Consider the following 22,409-nt stretch of genomic DNA (forward strand, 5'->3'; position numbering starts at 1 on the left):
TAGGGATACTTTAAAGCAGATGACATTTCTCTTTGGCATTTTACAAGCTCCCCTTTGTACCTCTCTGACTCCTTCTAGTTCCTTTCTTGCCAGATCAGAAGTAATTTGTGCTGGACATTATTTTATTGTTGAAAATTGAACCTAGACCCACCCTATGCCAGAAAGTACCACATTTTGTATTTTTGTTTTCCTGGACCTCTTTCTCTTTCCAGGTCCAGTTAGAACTCTCACAGATGAATCTGTTAATTCGAGGACATGACAAATGGAATCAAATGTGTAATTGGTATCTCTCTTAGTCCCATGAAAAATATTTGAAATAAAGAAAAATAGATCTCTCTCCTTCATCAAAAGTGGAATTTCAAATGAAGCCATTATGGGTAGGATACATTGAATGGAGTTGAGGATATTTGGATCATTGCCAAGTGTTAGTTCTTTCTAATCACCCTGGGTTAGTCCTCCTGAGCTGTTACTGATGTTTATCTGTCTTTTTCTTCACTCACTCCTGAATTTGGATTCTAAAAGTACTACTATGTTTCCCCAACGTCATGCACCAGCAGTGAAGTATGTGGGAAGATGCGGAACCTATGTTGTCCTAAGACTAAACTGGATATTTGTAAATTAGAGATTGATAGCATTTAAGAATACACTTTCGTGAACTTAATTTGCATAAATGTTAATATTAAGTAAGCATGCAAAATAAAATAAAATTGAAAAGCTGATATTAAACTTCTTAAACTGTCATAATAAAGGCAACTACAAAAGTATAATAGATTGCAGTAATAATAATCATATAAAAATGCATATTCAAAATATATGCAACAGGTTCCAGGAGGTGAATACGTTCTATCAGGCTACACGTATTTGCATATTATCTCCTGAAACCACCTATATGGTCTCCTAATTGATCTCACCAAATTCATCTTTGGATGGGGTCAATCCTTTTTTGATATAGGATCCGGAGCATATTTGAGCAACAGCCAATCATGCTTTCATTGAAGTTGTTTCATATACATGACATTCAAGGACCAAGATCAAAACTTGGAGACAATTTTGGACTTATTTACTATCTATGTGACAAGGAGCCTATTGCCCTTCTGAGCCTAATAGTCACCTATTAAACTCTCTGTCACTGTAATCTCTGTATCATTCCTGAGCAGTAAAATGAATGATCTTTTAAGTTCACACTCCTAAGAAGAGTTCATGATTTTAATAAAAAAATGGTAATATGATTACAATCTCATGGATTTTGAAATAGCAAAGTCTACCTACAATATAATTAATGCTACTTAAAACAAACAAATCAAAATCAACATGTGGTTCATAACACTGATAATTGTGTATCATTTTATTTTCCTTTGTTATTCACTGTGTGTGTTTGAAGGATTACCTGTTTACTCTAACTTCTTAGTGGTATTTTATAGCCTATGAGGCTATATGATTATTAGTATTAGTATTAGTAATGGTGATACAACTTCCAGAGATTTCTTCTGGATAATTATAGCAAAGTATTAATTACTAGTGAAAGGCAAAGATGTTAAATCAAAGCTATTGCAAAACCTTATTTTGTCATCTATACAGGTAATTTAGACATAGGCATCACCAAAATTAACAATTAAAGAAAAAACAAGCAAAGTGTTAAAATTAAAATAGCCAAGCATTAGTTTTCAGATTTTATTCTTTTCATCTCTTACTTGTTGGTTTGAGCTTGACTGTAAAGAGTGGAGAAAAGTAAATGGCATATTGATGAGTGCAAACCTTTGAAAAAATAACTCTTTAGCATCTGTGTTTATTTCTTCTTAGTTTTAGATCCTCTTCTTATATTAAACTATTCCATTCTCTCTGAGCACTATCCTTTCACTGTCAGCAAATATACCAATTACACTGCTTTCTGAAAAATTATGACACACAGAATGTATGCAAAATTTAAAGCAATCTCTATATTTGGCACACAAGTGCATTGGGCTAGCTTCTTGATAATCTCTGAATACCCATATAACTAAATGAAATACTCATGGGGGCACATTAACACCTTAGGGTGCACATTAAAGGAACATTAGCTGAAATTATGAGCTTTGACAATGGCTATAATAGAGTACAAAGGACATATGAGGTCATGTGTAAATGGCCTCATAAGGTTTCTTTTTTTTCCTCATGTGTTAATAGTATATAATTATATAAATAATTAGTTCTTTCCTGAATTCTATTATATTTTCCACTGAGAAACTGTATTTAAATCCTGATTATCATGATTCTCTCAGTTAAAATGAAAAAATTACTTCACAGACATTTTCCTTTGAAATGATTTTTTTTAGTAAGAAATGGGACTCTATTAACTGCCAGTTGTCCAGGTGGGTAGAATTTCGATGTTGGAATTCAATGGAAAAGATTCAATGGTTTAGGATGTCAGGTGAGATGAAGACTCCATTTTATTCATCCCTCTAGGAAAGAACTTCAGAATGGGAGAAGTGTGTATGTTCCTTTTTTTCTCCTCACAGGAAATACTGAGAGATGAACTATTTTAATATTATATGCTCTGGCGTGTCTGGGTGGTTCAGTCACTTAAGCATCCAACTCTTGGTTTCAACTCAGGTCATGATTTCACAATTTCATAAATTTGAGCCCGGCGTCAGGCTCTGTACTGCCAGTGTGGAGCCTGCTTGGGATCATCTCTTTTTCCCTCTCTCTGCCCCTCCCCTGCTTGTGTGCTGTCTCTGTCTCTTTCAAAATAAATAAATAAACTTAAAAATAAGTTAAAATGAAATAAGATTAAACACCTAATAGTATATGATAATCAATGTATTACTTGGATTACTTTATGAGTTATATGCAAGCTTAGATCAAGCACACTTAAAAATTAAATTATATCTCTTTAGCTTTCCACTGTTAATTTATTGAGTATATATTTTAGTGATTTATAAGAATTCAAAATCTTAAAATTTATAGCACTGAAACTATACACTTCAGTGAAAATGTGTGTGTGTGTGTGTGTGTGTGTGTGTGTGTACCCATGTAACATAAAGCTGATACACAGAAGAAAAATATGAAATATCTTACCTGGTTTTTCTATTGTAGTAGCTTTTACCTGCTTGACAACTTTTTCTTCTGTGATAGGAAAAAATTTTAACACAAGTAGGAAATTTAAATACATTACTATAAAACAGTGACATAAGTCAACTTTGATATTTTGTATTCTCTTTGAAATAACACCAATACTGAGAAAAAGTTAGCTGTTTTTCCAAAAACACAGCAAGCTATATCTTCTATTCAAATTGGATGGAGCACAAAAAAAAAGTGCCCAGCTGCAGACATCCTTTGCAGCTATCCTACCATAAAAGTTTTCCTAATTGGAATCGTCCCCTAACCTGCCGATATACACCCTATTCCTTGCCTTCACTGTATTTCACTGTATTTATCTATGCAGGGGTTGTTTTGTTTTGTTTTGTTCTGTTTTTTTTTTTAATAAAAAGCACATATACTTTTTTAATAATTGAACTGGAACAGGAAGAAGCATTTTTTAATTTTTCTAGTGCAAAATACCTCCCTGGGAACCCAGGATTAGCCTAGGGACCCAAGGGTTTTTTTTGTTTTTGTTTTGTGTGTGTGTGTGTGTGTGTTTTATCGTACAAAGCTGGGGAAGGGCAAAGTGGTACATTTATGGGATGTCTTCTGTTCTCTATGTTTTTATAGACATAATCAAAGAGACTTGGATCGGTATAGAGAGATTATTAAAATGATCTTATGTAAAATGGAACTTTTAAATAATTCAGCAGTGGGAATTAATCAATTAGAAGGTTTCCCTGGGAAGCAGAATTTAGAATACGGATATTATCACTAAAATAAAAGAAAGGTGTGGCTGGAGGACAGTGTGCTTGCTGTATACTTGGAGACTAAACTCACTCTCTGTATTTCAGCTCAAAATGACTGACATTTGGGACAGTCAAGAAAATAGCAAGATTTTATTATTCATTAAATGAGGAGGTTCTAAGGTTCTGCTTATGTCAATATAGACAGTTATTCTTGGTTCCTCACACTACAGCTCTGCTTTGTCTACTCCTATAGCTTCTTTTGTTGGTGTGTCATGTATTTTAAAGCCTGAGCAAATGAAAGCAAATGGACTCAAACCCATTGTAAACAGTTTTCCTAAAGTAAAAATTTTAGAAGTATAAGGAAAATGTTTCCTAAGATATGCTTACAGAAAGTATGTTTTTACCTTATTAAAGATTCTGGCCTAACTACATTTACAACTTCGGGTAAACAATTCAGCCTGGAATGAAGGACAATAACTGAGGCTTGGGACTGCTTCAAAATTAAAGTCATATTTAATTAGCGTAAATGAAAACTTAAAAGTTTTTAGTCTTAAATAAAAAACAACACATTTGTTTTGGTAAATTCTGTGTCTCTCTTTCTGAGCAGAACACACTGGCTTACCTCTACTTTCTCCAAAATGTAAGACCAGGGTTGAAAAAAAAGAAAGTGAGGCAAAGACGGAGGAAGGAAGGAGGAGAGGAAACAGGGAGAAATGTTGATTTCCTTTTCTTGGGGGTTTTGAAATGTAAGATGTCATGTTTGAATGAGCCGTTCTGAATTGTAAGTTTCCCAAGGACGTCTTGTCCCATGCAGAACAGAAGTAAACCATGGAGCCCATTCACCTCAGTGCTGGAGGTGATGATCTTACTCAGCTAAGTATCTGATGAGAAGGGATAGACTGTGTAGTTACTGTTACAGGTCAAGTCCTCAGTTCAAAAAATATGGTGGAGATGACTAAAATTGGAGATGTTCTAGAAGTTGGGTGACTTACGACTTGAATCATCCCTCAAAACTTTAGATTTGACATGAGTCTCTTCATTCTGCTGAAACCAGAACATGGAGAGACAATTTTATACTATAGACACCACCTGCAAAATACCTGGTTTACCATGAGAAACAGTCTTTTCCGGTTTTGCTCTGTCTTGTTCTGAAAATAATAAAAATAAAATCTTTTCAGATGTTTAGAAGCTTTATAAATTAACATACGGTGATTTTTTTCTCTGTTCCATAGGCCAGTGATTTGTTTAGCAGAAAATAATAGACACATGTCGGAAATATGTCCACACAGAAAAAAAACTGTTTCTAAGTTTTCATGTCATTTTAGTTTAAGTGAAAAATTTAGTGGTTTTGGTTGCATGAAAACAATATAACAAGAATTCTTATTTACATTTAAGTACTTGTATTTTACAAAGGATAAGTTGTAACAAAGCATAAATACTAAAGCATAGATAGCAAATGCATTTTACTGGAAATATTTAAAATTTTCTTGTCAAAATTCTATGTAAGCATTATAGATAAAATTAATACATGTCCTATGTATTTGAGTTTTTTTCAGATGAAGTTCTAAAGGAAACATTTATATATAAAAAAACAGAATCAATTAAATTACCTGCAAAATTGTGTTATTTTCCAATAATAAATAAAAGTTTGAAATGGCATTAGGCCTAACTAGAAGTTTCCAATGGTTTCCGGTTTAAAAACAAAGGAAAATGCAAAATGTTTCCATCTGCTAACATTGAATTGCAGCAAAAAAAAATACAGTCGGAAAAATAAATCATAAGACAGTACTTAGGCATTCATAAGCCTTGATACATTAACAATATATTATTTATAAGAGCAATTAGGATCAAGCTTCTGATCAGTTGCTAGGTAAGTTTTGGTGAGAATTAAAAGGGTAATATAGTGTTGTATGTACATTTAAACTTGGATTCTTGAATTTGTTGACATTGAGGAAGCTTGCTATGCAATTTTTTTATAGTGAAGAAATAGCTTCCATGGAGCCTGAGGGTTTTTTTTTTTTTTAAACTTGCCTCAGGTCAGTGGTTAGTTGGTACCAGAGCTAGGACTTAAACACTAAATAGCAATGTAAACTTGGAAAGGTCACTCTGGTTTTAGGTCAATGTTACCTCTTCATAAAATAATCATTAGTCTGGGACAATTTCTTAGTGGAAGCACCCAAAGTTTTGAGTTAATCCGACATGGGCAGAATCCTAGCTCCAACATTTATTAGCTGGAAAACCTTGGAAAAATAAATTATTTTCTGAGTGGAGTCTATTGAGCTGTTTCCACACACATTAAATATGAATAATAATTGTCATGTTCCATGTGTTTCACAGCATTATAATGAAAATAAAAGTCCTAAGCTGTTCCTTAGCTCCTAACAGGTGTTTAATAAATTCTTGTCATTTTTCTCTTCAAATCCCAGTAGTCTGTGATTTTGTCATTGCTATGTCGTTGGAAATAAACCTACAAATTAAATATGATAATACTAGGGTTGAAGGACTCCCAGAAATGTCTCCTGAAACCTAGAGTATCTGCTGTGGTCCATTTAAAGCCATATTCTAGGTGTTTTTGCCTACAGAATATCCCCCTTCTCAGCTAATCCAGTAATATAAAACCATACTGAGCAACAGAGTAAGAAAAACAATAAGGCTCCGGGACACCCTGTAAATCTCCATTGGTGGGTGGTAAGCCTCTTTTAGTTCTAAGATGAAGGCAATATCAGCTTTGTATCTATTTAAGAATACAAATATTTTTTACCTGGTTTTGTTTCCTTTTTTACTTGTGACTCTAAAGGGAAACAAAAAGGCAGAAATTTTAAAATCTGAAAAAATAAACTAGAGCACAAATTCATTTTTAGAAATTATTTTATTCTGTTTACCATTATTAAAAAGGCAGAATTTTACTAAAAATGATTTCAGTTTCCTGCTAGTTTGTTAGTGCTGGACTATTTTTTTTAAGTTTATTTATTAATTTTGAGAGAAAGAGAGAGAGAGAGAGAGACAGAGAGTGAGTGTGTATGAACAGGAGAGGGGCAGAAAGAGAGGGAGAGAGAGAGAATCCCAAGCAGAATTCACACAGTCAGTGCAGAGCCTGACACAGGGCTTGACCCCACCGACCAAGGGATCATGACCTGAGCTGAAATCAAGAGTCAGGTGCTTGGGGCGCTTGGGTGGCTCAGTCAGTTTAGCGTCCAACTTTGGTCAGGTCATGATCTCACCGCTCGTGGCTTTGAGCCCCACGTTGGGCTCTGTGCTGACAGCTCAAAGCCTGGAGCCTGCTTTGGATTCTGTGTCTCCTTCTCTCTCTGCTCCTCCCCCCACTCGTGTTCTCTCTCTGTCGTTTTGTGTTCTCTCTCTGTCTGTCTCTCAAAAACAAATAAACATTAAAAAAAAAAGGTCAGATGCTTAGCAAACTGAGTAACCCAGGCACCCCAGAGCTGGACTATTAAACACACAGTAGTTAATATCATGCCATGTACTTATCTGTCATTAAGTTGCTGCTACTGCTGATTGATTTCAATTAGAAAAATCTGTTTTCTCAAGATGATTATTGTGGAGTATAGTTTCAATGTCAGTATAAGGTAAATGATTTGATGGCGGAATAGGAAGAGTATCTTTGAAATATATCTAATTAAGTTCTTACGTGATTTAGAAATTTAGACAAGCAGAGTTATGGTTTGAATTGTACCCCACAAAAAGATATGTTGAAGTCCTAATCTGCCATATATCAGAATGTGACCTTATTTGGAAATAGAATTGTTGCAGATATGATTGGTTAAATTAAGATGAGGTCATACTGGAATAAGGTGGGTCCTTCATCCAATCTGACAGGTGTCCTTATAAGGAGAGGATAAGAGACACCAAAGGAGACACAGGGAGAAGAAGGCTATGTAATGGTGGAGGCAGAGCTTAGAGTGATGGATCTATAAGCCAAGGAACCAGGACTGCTCACAACATCAAAAGCTAGAAGAGACAAGGAAAGATTCTCCTCTACATGTTTCAAAGGGAGCATGGCTCTGCTGACATCTCGACTTTGGACTTCAAGCCTCTAGATCTGTGAGAGAGTAAATTTTTGTTGTTTTAAGCCATCCAGTTTGTGATACTTTATTCCAGTTACCCAGGTAAACTAATAGATTTTGGTACCAGGAGATCAGGTGCTGCTGTAACAAATACATATAAATATGAAAGTGGTTTTGGAATTGGCTGATGAGAAGAGGCTGGAAGATTTTTGAGACACTTGATTAAAAAAAAAAAAAAAAAGCCTAGATTGCCTCGAAAAGGATATTGGCAGAAATACCAACATTAGAGTCTATTCTGCTGAGGACTTAGAATTGGTAAGAGCTAGGAAGAAAGCTTCTGATAATTTAGAAAATATGTATATCATCATCAAATACATATATCAAAAGAATGTTGCTAGAAATAGGAACATTAAATGTGCTCCTGGTAAGGTCCCAGAAGGAAATGAGGAACATGCTATTGGATATACTTCAGGGGTGATCTTTGATATAAAATGGCAGACAGCTTGGCTGAATTGTGTTCCTCAAATAGAGTAAGTGAAACTGTGCCCCCTGGGGTTAATGAAGTTGAAACTAGGAGAAGGTTTAAAGTTTGTTTTTCAGAGAACGGTTTCCTTCTAGTTAGCTATTGTGTCTTTTCAGACTCCACTAACAAATACACTAGCTGTCTCCACAGAGGTCTGGACTCAAGGTCAACTTACATGATTCTCACCTATGAACAAACAAGGCTCTGAATTCCTTACCTGAGAAAACAAGCCTAAGACCCCATCCAGGTTAAAGCAGCTCTCAGAGCATGTCCATAGCCCCTTCTTCTTGTCCTAAGGTAACCTCCTGACATCAGGGGCTGAATTTTGTCTTGTTCTGGTGTTAAGTCCCCACCCCAGAGTGAACATAAGATGGATGTTACATAAATGTTTGCCTGGTTCACATGCTCCAGCATTCCTCATGAATAATCATAAGTTCCCCACCCCTTTCACTAATATGTATGTAATCTCCTACCCTGAATCTCCCCTTTAAAAATCCCCACTCCGTAACAGGGAACCTGGGAGATGGTCTTTGGACACCAGTTCAAGGTTGAATGAAGCAACCTTTTCTTTCCAAAGAACATCTGTATTGGCTTTCAAGCAGTGAGCAGCCAAACTAGGGTTTAAGTAACAGAGGTAGAATTTATAAGTGAAGAACATGGTTTAGCTGAAGAAATTTCCAATTAAAGTGTGGAAGGTGCAGCCCTATTTCTCCTTGCTGCACATAATAAAATGTGAGAGAGAAGATAAATTGAGGAGTGAATTGTCAATCAAAAAGAACCAGCACTTGATGATTTGGAAAATTCTCAACCTATCGAGATAGTGTGCCCTGGATACAGAGCAAAGAGAGTGGCCAGACAAACCTGCAGGTCCAATCTATCCACCTAAGCAGAAGGTAGGAACAGAGATGTAGTTATGAGGGAAGATCTGCAGAGGACACTCTTTGTCCAGTGACATGGACCCTCATGAATTGAATGCAGAACTGGTCATGTTTGTGAGAATTCTATACAAGTAAAAACAATGCTGGCCTGGACAGGAATGGGCACACAGAGAAAAAAAACTCTAAGAGAAGAGCCATGGATTCAAAGACCTGGGCTGATGGGAACTCCTTGGGTAGAGAGGGCAGGGCTGCCAGCTGGGGGGCTCTATAGAACGGCAGAGCTAGCACCCAAGCAGGCCTAGAGGACACAGTACTCAGTCAAAGAAGATATCAGATCCTGACATCTAATGGAATTTTTCCTGCTATGATTTGGATTTATTTGGGACGCATAACCCCTTCTTTTCCTTTTAGTTTTTTCCCTTTTGAAATGGGAATTTCTATCTTAGCCTGTTCCACTATTTTATTTTGGAGGCAGATAATTTGTCTTCTGTTTTCACAGATGGAGAGAAATTTTCTGCAAGAAGAATCATACCCTGGGTTTCACCCATAAATGCTTAAGATAATGAGATGTGGGACTTTGAATTGATGAATTTTGGACTTAGTTGTTGCTAAAATGGTTGTGACTTTTACGGATGTTGGAATGAGGTGAATGTATTTTGCTACATCTGAAGGACATGCATTTTGGGGGGGTAAGAAGATTGGCCTTTATGGGTTGAATTGTGCTCCCCCCAAAAGATAGGCTGAAGTCCCAACCCCCAGTACCTCATAATGTGACCTTACTTGGAAATAGGGTCTTTACAGGTGGAATTAGTGAAGATGTAGTTCTATGGGAGTATGGTGGCTCCTTAATCTAATATGTCTGGTGTCCTTACAAGAAGAGGAGAAAAGACAGAGATAAAGACACAAAGGAAGAAGATGCCCATGGGATGACACAGGCTCAGATTAGAATAATGCAACTTCAAGCCAAGGAACACCAAGCATTGCTCACAAACACCAGAAGCCAGGAGAAGCAAGAAAAGGTCCTTCCGGGTTCAAGAGAAGCATGGCCCTGATTACACCTTGATTTCAGACCTGTACCTTCCAGAACTGTGGGAAAATAAATTTCTGCTGTACTAAGATACTTAGTTTGTGGTATTTTATTACAGCAGCCTTATAACACTAATAGTCGGCAAACATGAACAAAAGTTTTAATTGTTTTGAGAATCAGATTGTTGTGTATTCTTTATAAAAAGTCTGCTGCTTACTGTAGCCCTCAGAAATGTTCATCGGACTTAGAAGAGTGACGGGAGCTGTTTTTCTGGCAGGATGTCTGTGTCCTAGAATAAACAGCAAAAATAGGGGTTTTGTAATTGACTCAATTAGTCAATTGTTTCTTCTGTTGGTGGGAATGCAAACTAGTGCAGCCACTCTACAGTGTGGAGGTTCCTCAAAAAATTAAAAATAGGATTACCCTATGACCCAGCAATTGCACTAATAAGAATTTACCCAAAGTATACATAAGTGCTGATTTAAACCCCAATGTTTATAGCAGCACTATCAACAACAGCCAAATTATGGAAAGAACTCAAATGTCTATCAACTGATAAATGGATAAAGAAGATGAGCTCTCTCTGTCTCTCTGTCTCTCTCTCTCTCTATATATATAGATAGATAGATAGATCTAATATATATATATATATATATATATATATATATATATATAATGGATATTGTATGGAATACTACTTGGCAATAAAAAAGAATGAAATCTTGCCATTTGCAACAATGTGGATGGAACTGGAGGGTATCATGGTAAGCAAAATAAGTCAGTCAGAGAAAGACAGATATCATATGATTTCACTCATATGTGGAATTTGAGAAACTTAACAGATGACCATAGGGGAAACAAAGCAAAAATAAGATAAAAACAGAGAGGGAGGCAAATCATAAGGGACTCTTAAATACAGAACAAACTGAAGTTTGATGAGGGTAAGAGGTTGGGAGGGTGAGGAAAATGGGCGATGGGCATTGAGGAGGGTACTTGTTGGGATGAGCACTGGGTGTTGTATGAATAATGAGAATCTACTCCTGAAGCCAAGACTACATTGTATGTTAGCTAACTTGAGAATAAATTTAATTAATTAATTAATTATATAATTTATATAATTTATAAATATATAAAAATAATTATATAAATTATAAAATTTATATAATTATTTATATATAATAAATAATAATAAATAAAATTATTAATTAATTAATTAAACCATATCAATTTCTCAGCACTTTCTCCATTGTAAGTACAATCTTTTCTAGGAAGAAGTGGAATAGATAAATATGCTTTATGTTTGTCTTATTTTAAAGAGTTAATGAAAGATAACATTTTTGTATAATATTTGCACTAGGACACATTAGCAAAGGAGTAATATGATATTCTTTTTTTTTTTTTTAATTTTTTTTTCAACGTTTTTTATTTATTTTTGGGACAGAGAGAGACAGAGCATGAATGGGGGAGGGGCAGAGAGAGAGAGGGAGACACAGAATCAGAAACAGGCTCCAGGCTCCGAGCCATCAGCCCAGAGCCTGATGCAGGGCTCGAACTCATGGACCACGAGATCGTGACCTGGCTGAAGTCGGAAGCTTAACCGACTGCGCCACCCAGGCGCCCCTGATATTCTTTATAAATATGGAATGCAAGTATGAGTCTATATATAAAATATACATACCTGGTTTCTCTTCTTTTTTTACTTGTGGCTCTAAAAATATAGAAGATTAATAATGATGATTATACAAAGATATTTATTTCCTGTACTTAGACATATTTCTTTTACATTTTATTCATTGTTTTTTAATCTGCCATATTAGTTTTCTTCTTTTTATGAATGCAGCAAATTGATACAAACAGACAAATAAAGGTTCCTTATTATCAATCACAGCATGAATTATTTTAAGACAGAATGAAAATGTGAACTAAGATTTTTATGAGAAGTTAACAAGAGGTATTGCTTTGTATCTTCAGTGAACAAAGGATGAGAGAAAATTTTAGCATAGCATATTCTCAGAAACACAGAGGATATTAAAAATACAAAGGATATTAGAAATACAAGGATATTAAGCACATTGTCTACACAAAGTAGTTAAGCCTTTGATTTTAAGCAAAATACTCAACTATGAAGTCAGAGGATGAGTAAAAGCATATGTTTAAGATTTGTTTCATTTATTTATTTTTTGGCATGCACATGACATACGTGGAGGCTTAGGCTTGACTTCTTTGCCTAGAAAAAGTTTAAAAATTATTAGAGAATGAGTCATTCAATTGTTATTGAATTGACCTCAAATGTGATAGAATATTACATATTTGAAAATCTAAATAAAACTACATACTCCAACTATTGTTCTTTTTTAAAATTCTACAGGATATGTAATTTACTATCCACACAAAATCCCTAATTGAAAAAATTATTTTTAAGTAATGAAACTTTAATTTCATTGCACCATTAAAAAATAATTTGCTCACAAATTTTGTTATCAATGTTAACTTTTTAGTCTAATATTAAGATAGAGCACATAATTTTATTTTGAGAAATTACTTTTATTTAACCCTTTATTGTTGAAAATAAAAAAAATTAGACTTATTGTTTTCATTTCCATTAATACTATTTATGTTATCTGTCCTAGTATAATACATTAAAAATGACTGCTACTGAATTTGGAACTCCAAATGACTAAAAATACATTACAGGCTTTTATTGCATATTGGGTCCCTAGTGTAAGGATTGACAAGTTTTCTATGAAAGATCAGGTAGTATATATTTTTGGCTTTGGGCCATATGATCTCGGCACAACTCTACAGTTCTGCTCTTGTAACACAGAAATAGACATAAATAATTGAATGAATAGGCATGGCTGTATTCCAATAAAACTTTATTTACAGAAAAGACTGGTAATCAATCTATAGACCATTGTTTGTCAACCTCTGCCTTATCCATAGTCAGTTTCAATTTTCTTTATTTTTTATCTCAACAAAGATTTTGACAGTAAATAACACCTACCGTAAAACACCTTCCCTTACAAATTTCATCCAGTACCTTTCCATCATTGTTTAACTCAGCTTCCTAGGAATGTCACCTTTGTTATGCTTTTTACACTTCCTGACTCCCATTTAATCATAAATTCACTAAAATCTAGCTTTTATTCCCAACATTTTGTTTATCAGGTCTCTGATAAATAAATCAATCCCCCCCTTCTTGCCAGTACCAATGGATATAATTAACTATATTGATCACTTTTTCCTTTTTAAATTCCTGTTCACTTGATTTCTGATTCGTCCACTTAAAATTACAGAAAACAGACAAAATACACAAAACACTGGCTTTAGAGATATTGAACATAGACAACAAAGGACTGATTTTTAAGTGGTGGGAAACAAATGAGGTGTGTCCTATGATTGTCTCAGCTTAATGACTTAAGTGAATTATAAGGTCTTAATGCAGAATGGAGCTGAATTGAGGAGATGGAGCTGGGAGTCTGGAAAGACCAAGACAGCTAGAGATCACAGGTCAGAATCACATAAAGTAGAGCACTGCAGAGAGAGTAAGAAAGAGAGAGAAAAAGAGATAAAGCAAGTTCTAGGGATTTGTGGAAGGCCCTCTTAAATCTTCAGATGAGCGCGAGCCAGCATAAGCACACGAGTAACATACCTGAGACCAGGGCAAGAAACAATGGAAACAATACCATAGTTCTCTATAGTAAGCATTAAAGTTGGATAGTGTCAGTCTTCCAAGTTTGATATTGTACTTCAGTATTGTGTTGGCTATTTTGAGTCTTTTTCCATTCCATATAAATTTTAGAGCCAGTTTGTCAACATTCACAAAATAACTTGCTAGGATTTTGATTGAAATTTCACTATTTTATAGATCGAGTTGGAAGCAACTGCCATCTTAACAAAATTAATCTTCTACTTCCCAAGCATGCAATATCTCACCATTTATGCAGAGAGTTTGATTTTTTAAATTTTTTTCCATCAGAGTTTTGTTTCCTTCAATTTTTATTTGGCTAACTTCTACACAGGGCTCAGCTCAGCTATCTTTTCTTCAGAAAACCTTATCTGAGGTTGTTGGACTGTGTTCCCCTTTTATGCACTAATATTATCTTTTAGATCTTTGATCATGTTATTCACAATCTACTGTAAATATTAACTTGAATAAATTCTTCCCTTCTAGACTGAGGTATTTGAAAACAGAGATCATGTTTATCCATCATTGGATCCAGGGAACTGGTGCAATAGCTAATATATAGTTACATGGTAGGCACTCCCTTATTATTTGTTCATTTGGTAAATAAATGAAACAATGAGAATAGGAGAAGGTAAATAAATGGAGAAGTGAGTCAAGAAAATTGAAGGTAAGAAAATATATGAATTCAGGAATTATGTTAGCACACAAAATTTGTGTTCAAGTTACTACCTATTGTCTTGCTTTTGGCATGACAATCCACTTCTCAGCTTTCTAGTACTCAGGCAAAGATAAAAAATGTAATCAATGATAAAATTTACAATGTTTTAAAGTATCAACAAATAGTTTCTAAAAAGAATTCCTGGTATAACTATTCTTGGTATTGTTACCTGAGATAAATTTATTTCATGTGTTCTCAGGGGGGAAAAAAACTCTAGTCTAATGTAGTAAACATTAAAAAAAAAAACCTACCCTAAATATGTAATAATTTTCAGAGAGTTCCACCCTCTGCTCTCACCATGAACCAATTACACCATACTAAGCAGAGTTCAATAAGAGAAATGTTGCTTTGGCTCAAGCCCAACCAGTGTGGCTCAGGTATACAGCTATGTACTCTGCCTAAATTTAAGGATAAAAGCAAAGTTACCAAGACTATACATAGTGACATTTGGAGTATTGAACGGTCATGTTCCTTTTTGAGAATCTAATAAACCTATTGACATAATTCTAGGAAACATGCATGAATACAATTAAAAACACAAAAACGCAAGCACACACAAATTGTATGCAAATATAAGGTTGTTCAATTATGCACTTGGAGCCATGCCAAATTAAGAAATCTTTACTTAAAAGTTCTACTCATTCCTACAATCAGGTTGTGATAAACACTGAGCAACTATTTATTTCCACAAAGCATTTAATTATGAAATCTGGATTTTAGAGTTGGTTTTTACATGTCCTCTCCCATATATATTTATTTCCAAGTCAATTTCAATTGTAGCTCTTAACATCTAATTATTCTGCTGTTCTCTTTCCATCATGCCTTATGGATTTCATTGTGTTCCCTCAATGGGGCACCTGGGTGGCTCAGTCAGTTGAGTGTCCTACTTCAGCCTAGGTCATGATCTTACCATTTCTGAGTTCAAGCCCCACATCAGGCTCTGTGCTGACTGCTCAAAGCCTGGAGCCTGCTTTGGCAGGCTGTGTCTCCCCTTCTCTCTCTCCCCCTCCCCCACTTGTGCTGTCTCTCTCAAAAACAAAAAATATTTTAAAAAAATTTTTAAAAAGTTAAGTTGAAGTCCTAAGGCTCAGTATCTTGTGAATGTGACATTATTTGGAAATAGGGTTTTTGCGGGTATAATTAAGATAAGGTCATTAGGTAGGTGGATCCTAATCTGACTGGTGCCCTTACAAGAGGAGTAGAGATACAGAAATTGACTTATATAGACAGAGAAGATAATGTGAAGACACACAAGGAGAATACCTCTGTGGTGACAGAGGAAAAGATTTGAATGATGTTTTTGCAAACCAAGGAACACCAAGTTTTGCTGGCAATTCCAGAAGCTAAGGGAAAGGTATGGAACAGATTCTCCTCCAAACCTTCAAAGAGCGCATGGCTCTGCCTGTGCTTGATTTTGGGCTTCTCTCTCTAGAATAATTTTTTGTTATTTCAAGCCACCCAGTTCGTGGTGCTTGTTACCACAGCCCTAGGCAAAAAGTACACTATGCCAGTACTTTAGTCTAGTCCACTACTGCTTCTCTTCATAATTACCAAGAACGTCCAAACTGGGTATGAAAACATAGGCTTTCTCCCCTCACTCGATTTTCTAGAATGTATGTGTGGTCATTTGACATATCACGTCTCAGCCTAAAGCATGTACCATCTTTGTGAACTCCAACTGCCTCTGCCTGGTCAGTGGGATTAGTGATGAATCTAATTGCTACATATCTCATTACCCTTTTCTCTCTCTTCACCATTTTGCACTCTCTATTCAAGGCATCCTGAAGGAATGTATTTCTAAACACCAAATTAAGGTGTCTTTTGTCTCTGGGCTTTCTTATATGTTGATCTCTCTATCTAGAACATCCTTCCTCCTTTTTAGTTTGGCTAAATCTCATCTATTATTCAGATATTATCCCCCCCCCAAAAAATAAGCTGCTCTAGATAGCTTTCCTTTAATCCCTCAGACTGAGTTGGGTTGGGTGTACCTTTCATATTCCAATAGTATTCTCTCTCTCTCTCTCTCTCTCTCTCTCTATATATATATATATATATATATATATATATATATATATATATACTATATCAATGTCTGTTTACTTTATTATCTCCTCTAATATCCTATAACTTCCATATACACAAGGATTGTAGTGCTTCCAAAGCTTAGCATGGTTCCTGATATATTGGAATTTATCAATAAATGTATGTTGACTAAATTAAATGAATACCTACTATTCTATACCAGCAGTTGAGTGCAACTTGGGACTGGAAGCTTCTCACCAGAAGCCTGCTGGGGTACATGCCTCACTATAAGGCTGTGAGACCATTGCTGCTGCCAGGTTAGAGGCTGATCTAAGGAAGGACCATTATTCTACCCCAAATGGGTAAGTTAGCTAAAGGAACAAAGTTATCCCTAGCAATGATACCTTGAACTTGAAGAAAAGTAAATGAATATAACCAAATGTTCAACTCAAAGTCCTAATGAATAGAATTGCTAACTTTAAGTCACACCTCATTTGACATTCTCTTCAAGATTAACTTGTTACTTTTAAATGATTGAGGCAATTGCAGTAAAAGCTATTTACTGTAAGCTTGTTAAATATTGAATGGGATTTGAATAATAAATCTTAAGTCATTCCTGCAACAACTAGGTAGCAGTCTCAGTTGCTCCTGATATCCAACTCTAGTTCATGACCCTAGAACTGTGTCATCTTCAGTAGTCACATATGTTTTCTATGTTTTCTACAATGAGGAACAAACATGCCTTGCTCAACTGGTATCAATTCTTTAAGATACAGGGAAAAAACCCACAAATAACCAAATGAAGAAAAACACAAATAACAAAAACAAAGGAAAGAGACTAATACACATCCCTGTGTTATGTGACTGGTTATTGTATTTTCTGATATATCTAATTATTATTTTATATGTTAATAAATTATTTCTGATGCAGTAAAATTATTACCTAATATACCAATAAATTACTTGTACAGATTTTTGACTCTCAAAGAAATATTAAATTTCAGGTTTTATGTATGTATCAATAGCCAAAGGTCTGCTTTGAACATAGATCTATATAGGTTAATGTAATAACAATTCTGGCCCAGGAATTGTTTACATGAGTGATATCAATAAAGGCTTTTAAGTAATCTGCTTCGTAACAAATTCTCTCAAAATTTATTAATTGTTTAACATTGATCAATAATGGAATAATTTCATTTAATGATCTTTCTTTTTAAAAATTTTTTAATGTTTATTTTTGAGAGACAGAGACAAAACATGAGTAGGAGAGGAGCAGAGAGAGAGAGGGAGACTCAGAATCTGAAGCAGACTCGCTCTGAGTTGTCAGCACAGAGCCTGACATGGGGCTCAAACTTACCAACTGTGAGATCATGACCTGAGCTGAAGTCAGGTGCATAACCGATTGAGCCACCCAGGCACCCCTCATTTAATGATCTTTCTGATTCACATGTCCACAAATAGCTTTAATATATCTTAAATATATATGTCTAATTACTATCTTAATTCATTAATGAAGTAGATTTATCCATGCACTGTATTTATCTTAAACTCTCCAACCACCTCTACAATATGATAGATACACTCCCAAACCAGTCAAGAGTGTCCTAAAGCCTACTTATTATGGGGTCACTTAAACTTTAAATTTTATTTTATTTTTTTAAGTTTATTTATTTTTTGAGAGAGAGAGAGCACACATGCACACGTGCACACACACACACACACACACACACACACACAAGTGAGGGAGGAGCAGAGAAAGGGAGGGAGTGAATCCCAAGCAGCCTCCACACTGTCAGTGTGGAGCCCGAGGCAGGGCTTGATCTCATGAATCGTATCCTGAGATCATGACCTCAGCCAAAATCAAGACTCATACACTTAACAAACTCAGCCACCCAGGTGTCCCTAGACTTTAAATTTAAAAGTAAGAAAAGTAAAAATCACAAGCAGAAGTAGGAAACTGAACTTTCATGAATTTACTCAAAAAATCATAATTTGATGAATGCCACAGAAATTGCCTTATAACTGGATCTAATGAGCAAATTAGTTCCCTCAATATGGATTTATTATACTTTAATTTAGTCAGGACAATTCAGATGAATATCATAACATTTGAATTTTGTAAAATGGTTAGATGTAACACTATTTTAGACACATAATACGTGTGAAAATCTTGGAAATTTTTTACTTAGATGATGTAATAGAGAGTATCATTAAATAAGACCATTAAATTTCAATACAAGATAAGAGTTTGGATATAAGAGCAGAAGGACCTTATAAGTTTTACACCCTATAATGAGCGAACTTTAAAACTGGATAAATCTTGTAAATCATCTCAAATACCTGTTTTCCAAAATAAACACACCTGGCTTCACAAACCATCCAGGCTATATGTGTGTTATGTTTCTATACATTTTTCCTCTGAGATATCCTTGTCAATCTAGGTCCTAGAGCAGTAGTTCCCAAACTGGGGTTCCTGGAGCAGGCTTTCTCAGGTGAATTTAGTGACCACTTAGGTGTGGGAACTATCGTCCTAGAGGGATAAAATCAAGACTTGCCAAGAGAGAGTACCTATGAGACAATGTTTTAATGACTTGTTAATAATCAGTGGATACAAAGCACAGACAGAGTAGGCTAAGAAGTCTTGACAATGAAATCTCACCACTAAAATCTAAATATTTTTTCCAGCTTTTTTGAGATATAACTGACACATTACATATGTAAGTTTAAGGTGTACAATTTGATAGTTTCGTACACATATGTAGTGTGAAACAATTATCGTAATAAAGTTTAGCTAATACATCCAGCACCTCACATATTTATTACTTTTTTGTGTGTGATGATAACATTTGAGATTGGCTGTCTTAGCAACTATGGTATAAGTGGGGTGACCTATTAGCTTCAGGAACCTGAATGTCCAAATCTCTCCCCAGATTTGGGATGTTTTTAGCCATTATTTCTTTTTTTATAATTTTTTTCAAGTTTACTTATTTATTTTTGAGAGAGACAGACAGAGTGAAAGGGGAAGGGGCAGAGAGAGAGAGAGAAAGAATCTCAAGCAGGCTCTGCACTGTCAGCACAGAGCCTGATGTGGGGCTTGAATTCACAAACCATGAGATCATGACCTAAGTCGAAACAAAGAGTTGGGTGCTTAACTGACTGAGCCACCCAGGCACTCCATCCATTATTTCTTTAAATAAACTTTTGTCCCTTCTTGCTATCATCTCCTCCTGAGACTCCAATAATGCTTAGGTTGTTTCTTTTAATAGTATTCCATAATTCACAGGGCTTTCTTCACTGTTTTTCATTCTCCTTTCTTTTTCCTCATCTGACTGGATGATTGTAAGCGACCTGTTTTTTTCATTCACTAATTCCTTCTTCTGTTTGGTCCAGTCTGTTATTGAAGCTCTGTATTGGATGCTCCAGTTTAGTCAGTGTATTCTTCTATGCTGAGATCTCTGTTTTGTTGTTTTTCATGGTTTCTATTTCTTTCTCAAACTTCTCATTTTATTCATGTATTGTTTTCCCAATTTTATTTAGTTGTCTCTAATTTCTTGTAGTTCACTGAATTTCTTTAAGAGGATTATTCTGAATTCTTTGTCAGTTAATTCACAGATCTCCATAACCTTAGGGTCAGTTATGGAAGCTTTATTAGTTTCCTTTAGTGGTGTCATGTTTCCCTGATTACTTGTGATCCTTGTGTCTCTATGTTGATATGTGCATATTTGAGCAAGTAAATGCTCCTTTCAGTCTTTACAGACTGGCTTTGGCAGCAAAGCTTCACACCAGTCAGCTCATCCAGAGATTCAGGGTGTGCCACCTCATGGTGACCTTGGGCAGGCAGATCTGGTGCCTGGATCAGTAGGAGGGCAGACCTTGTGTTTGGGTCCATGGGGAATAGCCTAGTGCCTGGATCTGCAGGGGTTGATATGCCAAGGGCCACAGGGAAGGGCCTGGCATCTGGGTCTTGGGGACTGGCCCAGTGCTGGGACAGTTTTGGAGTCTGTTTTCACAGAAGCCAGCCTAGAGGCTGGGGCCATGTGGGCTGGCCTGGTCCTGGGGCAGGACAGGAGCCTAGGTTGTGGGAACCAGTCTAAAACCTGGGATCTTAGAAGGCCACAAAAGATGACCTGGTCCTGGGGCAGGGCAAGGGGTTGGGTTCATAGAAGCCCAGTTGGGGCTTGGGTCTACTGGTGATTATGTGGCTTGGGATCAGCCCGGGAATCTTGGTCGATGGAAACTTGCTTAGACCTTGGGGCTACAAGTGTCAGGTTGGTGCTGGGGCAGGCTGGGATCATGGGGTCTGTGGGAGTTGGCTGGTGGTGGGATGGGGCAGCAGCAAGTTCATGAGAACTTACTGGGAATCTTGTACCATGCTTGCTGCCCTCAGGCTGTGGGAACTTGTCAATGCCAGGGTGGGCTGGGAGCCTAGTACCATGGGAGCCATTTTGGCCCTTGAGAGTCAGCCTGGTGCTGGCAAAGGCCAATTGGGGTCTGCAGTGAAGTTGGGTGCTCTCTTCACTCTCCTTCTCCTACAGAGAGGGTGTCTCTTTTGTGCTAAGCTGCCCAGGTTTGGCAGAGGGGGTGGGGGTAATGTGAATCTATTCTTACCTTCCTCAATTGTCTTTTTTTTTAATTTCTGTTATTCATGCAGGTGCTATATTTCCTCACCTGGAATCCTTAGTTCTTGTGAGAGTATTTTTGCATACCTATTGTTGTTCAAATTGATGTTTTGGGGAGGGAATGGACACTACAAATTTCTATACCACAATTTTGCTAATATTACTCCTACATGTTCTTTAGCTTTTTTCATTCTCAGTTTCATGATCTCATACATTCAGTTACAAGACAATATTGTACCAGTTTAAAATCTGATGAGACTTTACAAGAAAACACAGCTGCAGATATATGAATGAATAAAGTGCATTTGTATGTCGTTTAAGCCTACATATTCCTTTAGATCCACATTTAGACTGCAATAAGTGTAAGAACACTGTAGATTGCTTGTTGGAGGAGAATTCTATAAAGTAGTGGTTCTCAAACAATAACATAACCTGGAAACTTATTATAAATGTACATGTTCAACCCCATCCCTGACCTCCAGAATCATAAACTCTAGGGGTGAGCCCAGCGCTCCAGGCATATCAGACACATGTTGAAATTTGAGAACCTCTGTTTGAGAACCATGACTACATTTATTAATAGTATTCATTTAACAAAATCTATGACTGTTTTTTTTGCAATTTTGAGTTCCAGCTAATTGTATATGTCATTTCAGCAAATAAGGCTTAATTAGAGTCAAAGAGAAAGGTTTCAATCTACTGAGACATAAATGGATAAAGTTAAAAACAGAACATGCTTATGTTGATTCTAGTGTGTCAACTTTTCAATATAGATGACAGTAATATTCTACTCAGATATTTGTGATTGAGTTCTATAAAGGACGTGATGTGAAATGAAATTCATATAACAGAAGAATTTTTTATTTTTTTACAAAGGAAACCAAATCATTGTAATTCTGTTGTTCTCATAGAGATAGTAACTGGCTCCATATCACAGGCTATGTTTCAAACAGTAGGAAGCAATATAATAGGTATATAAATACATATATTTGTTTATTTTATTTACAGGGATTTTAGGATTTTAAAAAATATTTTTAATATAGCTTTCGTATTTTTTTGTATTTTCTAAGTTTCTTAAATTTTATTAAAACAAATGAAATTATCAA

At 35.7% G+C, this 22,409-nt stretch overlaps 1 protein-coding gene and 1 long non-coding RNA gene across 2 annotated transcripts in view; one reads left to right on the forward strand and one right to left on the reverse strand.

Moving 5' to 3' along the window:
* TRDN (triadin) overlaps window positions 1-22,409 on the reverse strand; it is a 388,244-nt gene that overhangs the window by 37,512 nt on the left and 328,323 nt on the right. The window contains exons 26-31 of the mRNA XM_060616557.3: window positions 12,457-12,483; window positions 11,935-11,964; window positions 6,568-6,597; window positions 4,907-4,954; window positions 3,055-3,102; window positions 1,692-1,709 (exon numbers count right to left, since the gene is read on the reverse strand). Of these exons, the coding sequence (XP_060472540.3) occupies window positions 1,692-1,709; window positions 3,055-3,102; window positions 4,907-4,954; window positions 6,568-6,597; window positions 11,935-11,964; window positions 12,457-12,483 (201 nt within the window). The remainder of the gene's footprint in view (window positions 1-1,691; window positions 1,710-3,054; window positions 3,103-4,906; window positions 4,955-6,567; window positions 6,598-11,934; window positions 11,965-12,456; window positions 12,484-22,409) is intronic.
* The window catches only part of LOC132667599 (uncharacterized), a 63,227-nt gene that overhangs the window by 161 nt on the left and 40,657 nt on the right, over window positions 1-22,409 (forward strand). The window lies entirely within an intron of this gene.

The sequence above is a fragment of the Panthera onca genome, chromosome B2 (genome assembly GCF_046562875.1).
Source record: "Panthera onca isolate mPanOnc1 chromosome B2, mPanOnc1 haplotype 2, whole genome shotgun sequence".
NCBI classification, from domain to species: Eukaryota; Metazoa; Chordata; class Mammalia; order Carnivora; family Felidae; genus Panthera; species Panthera onca.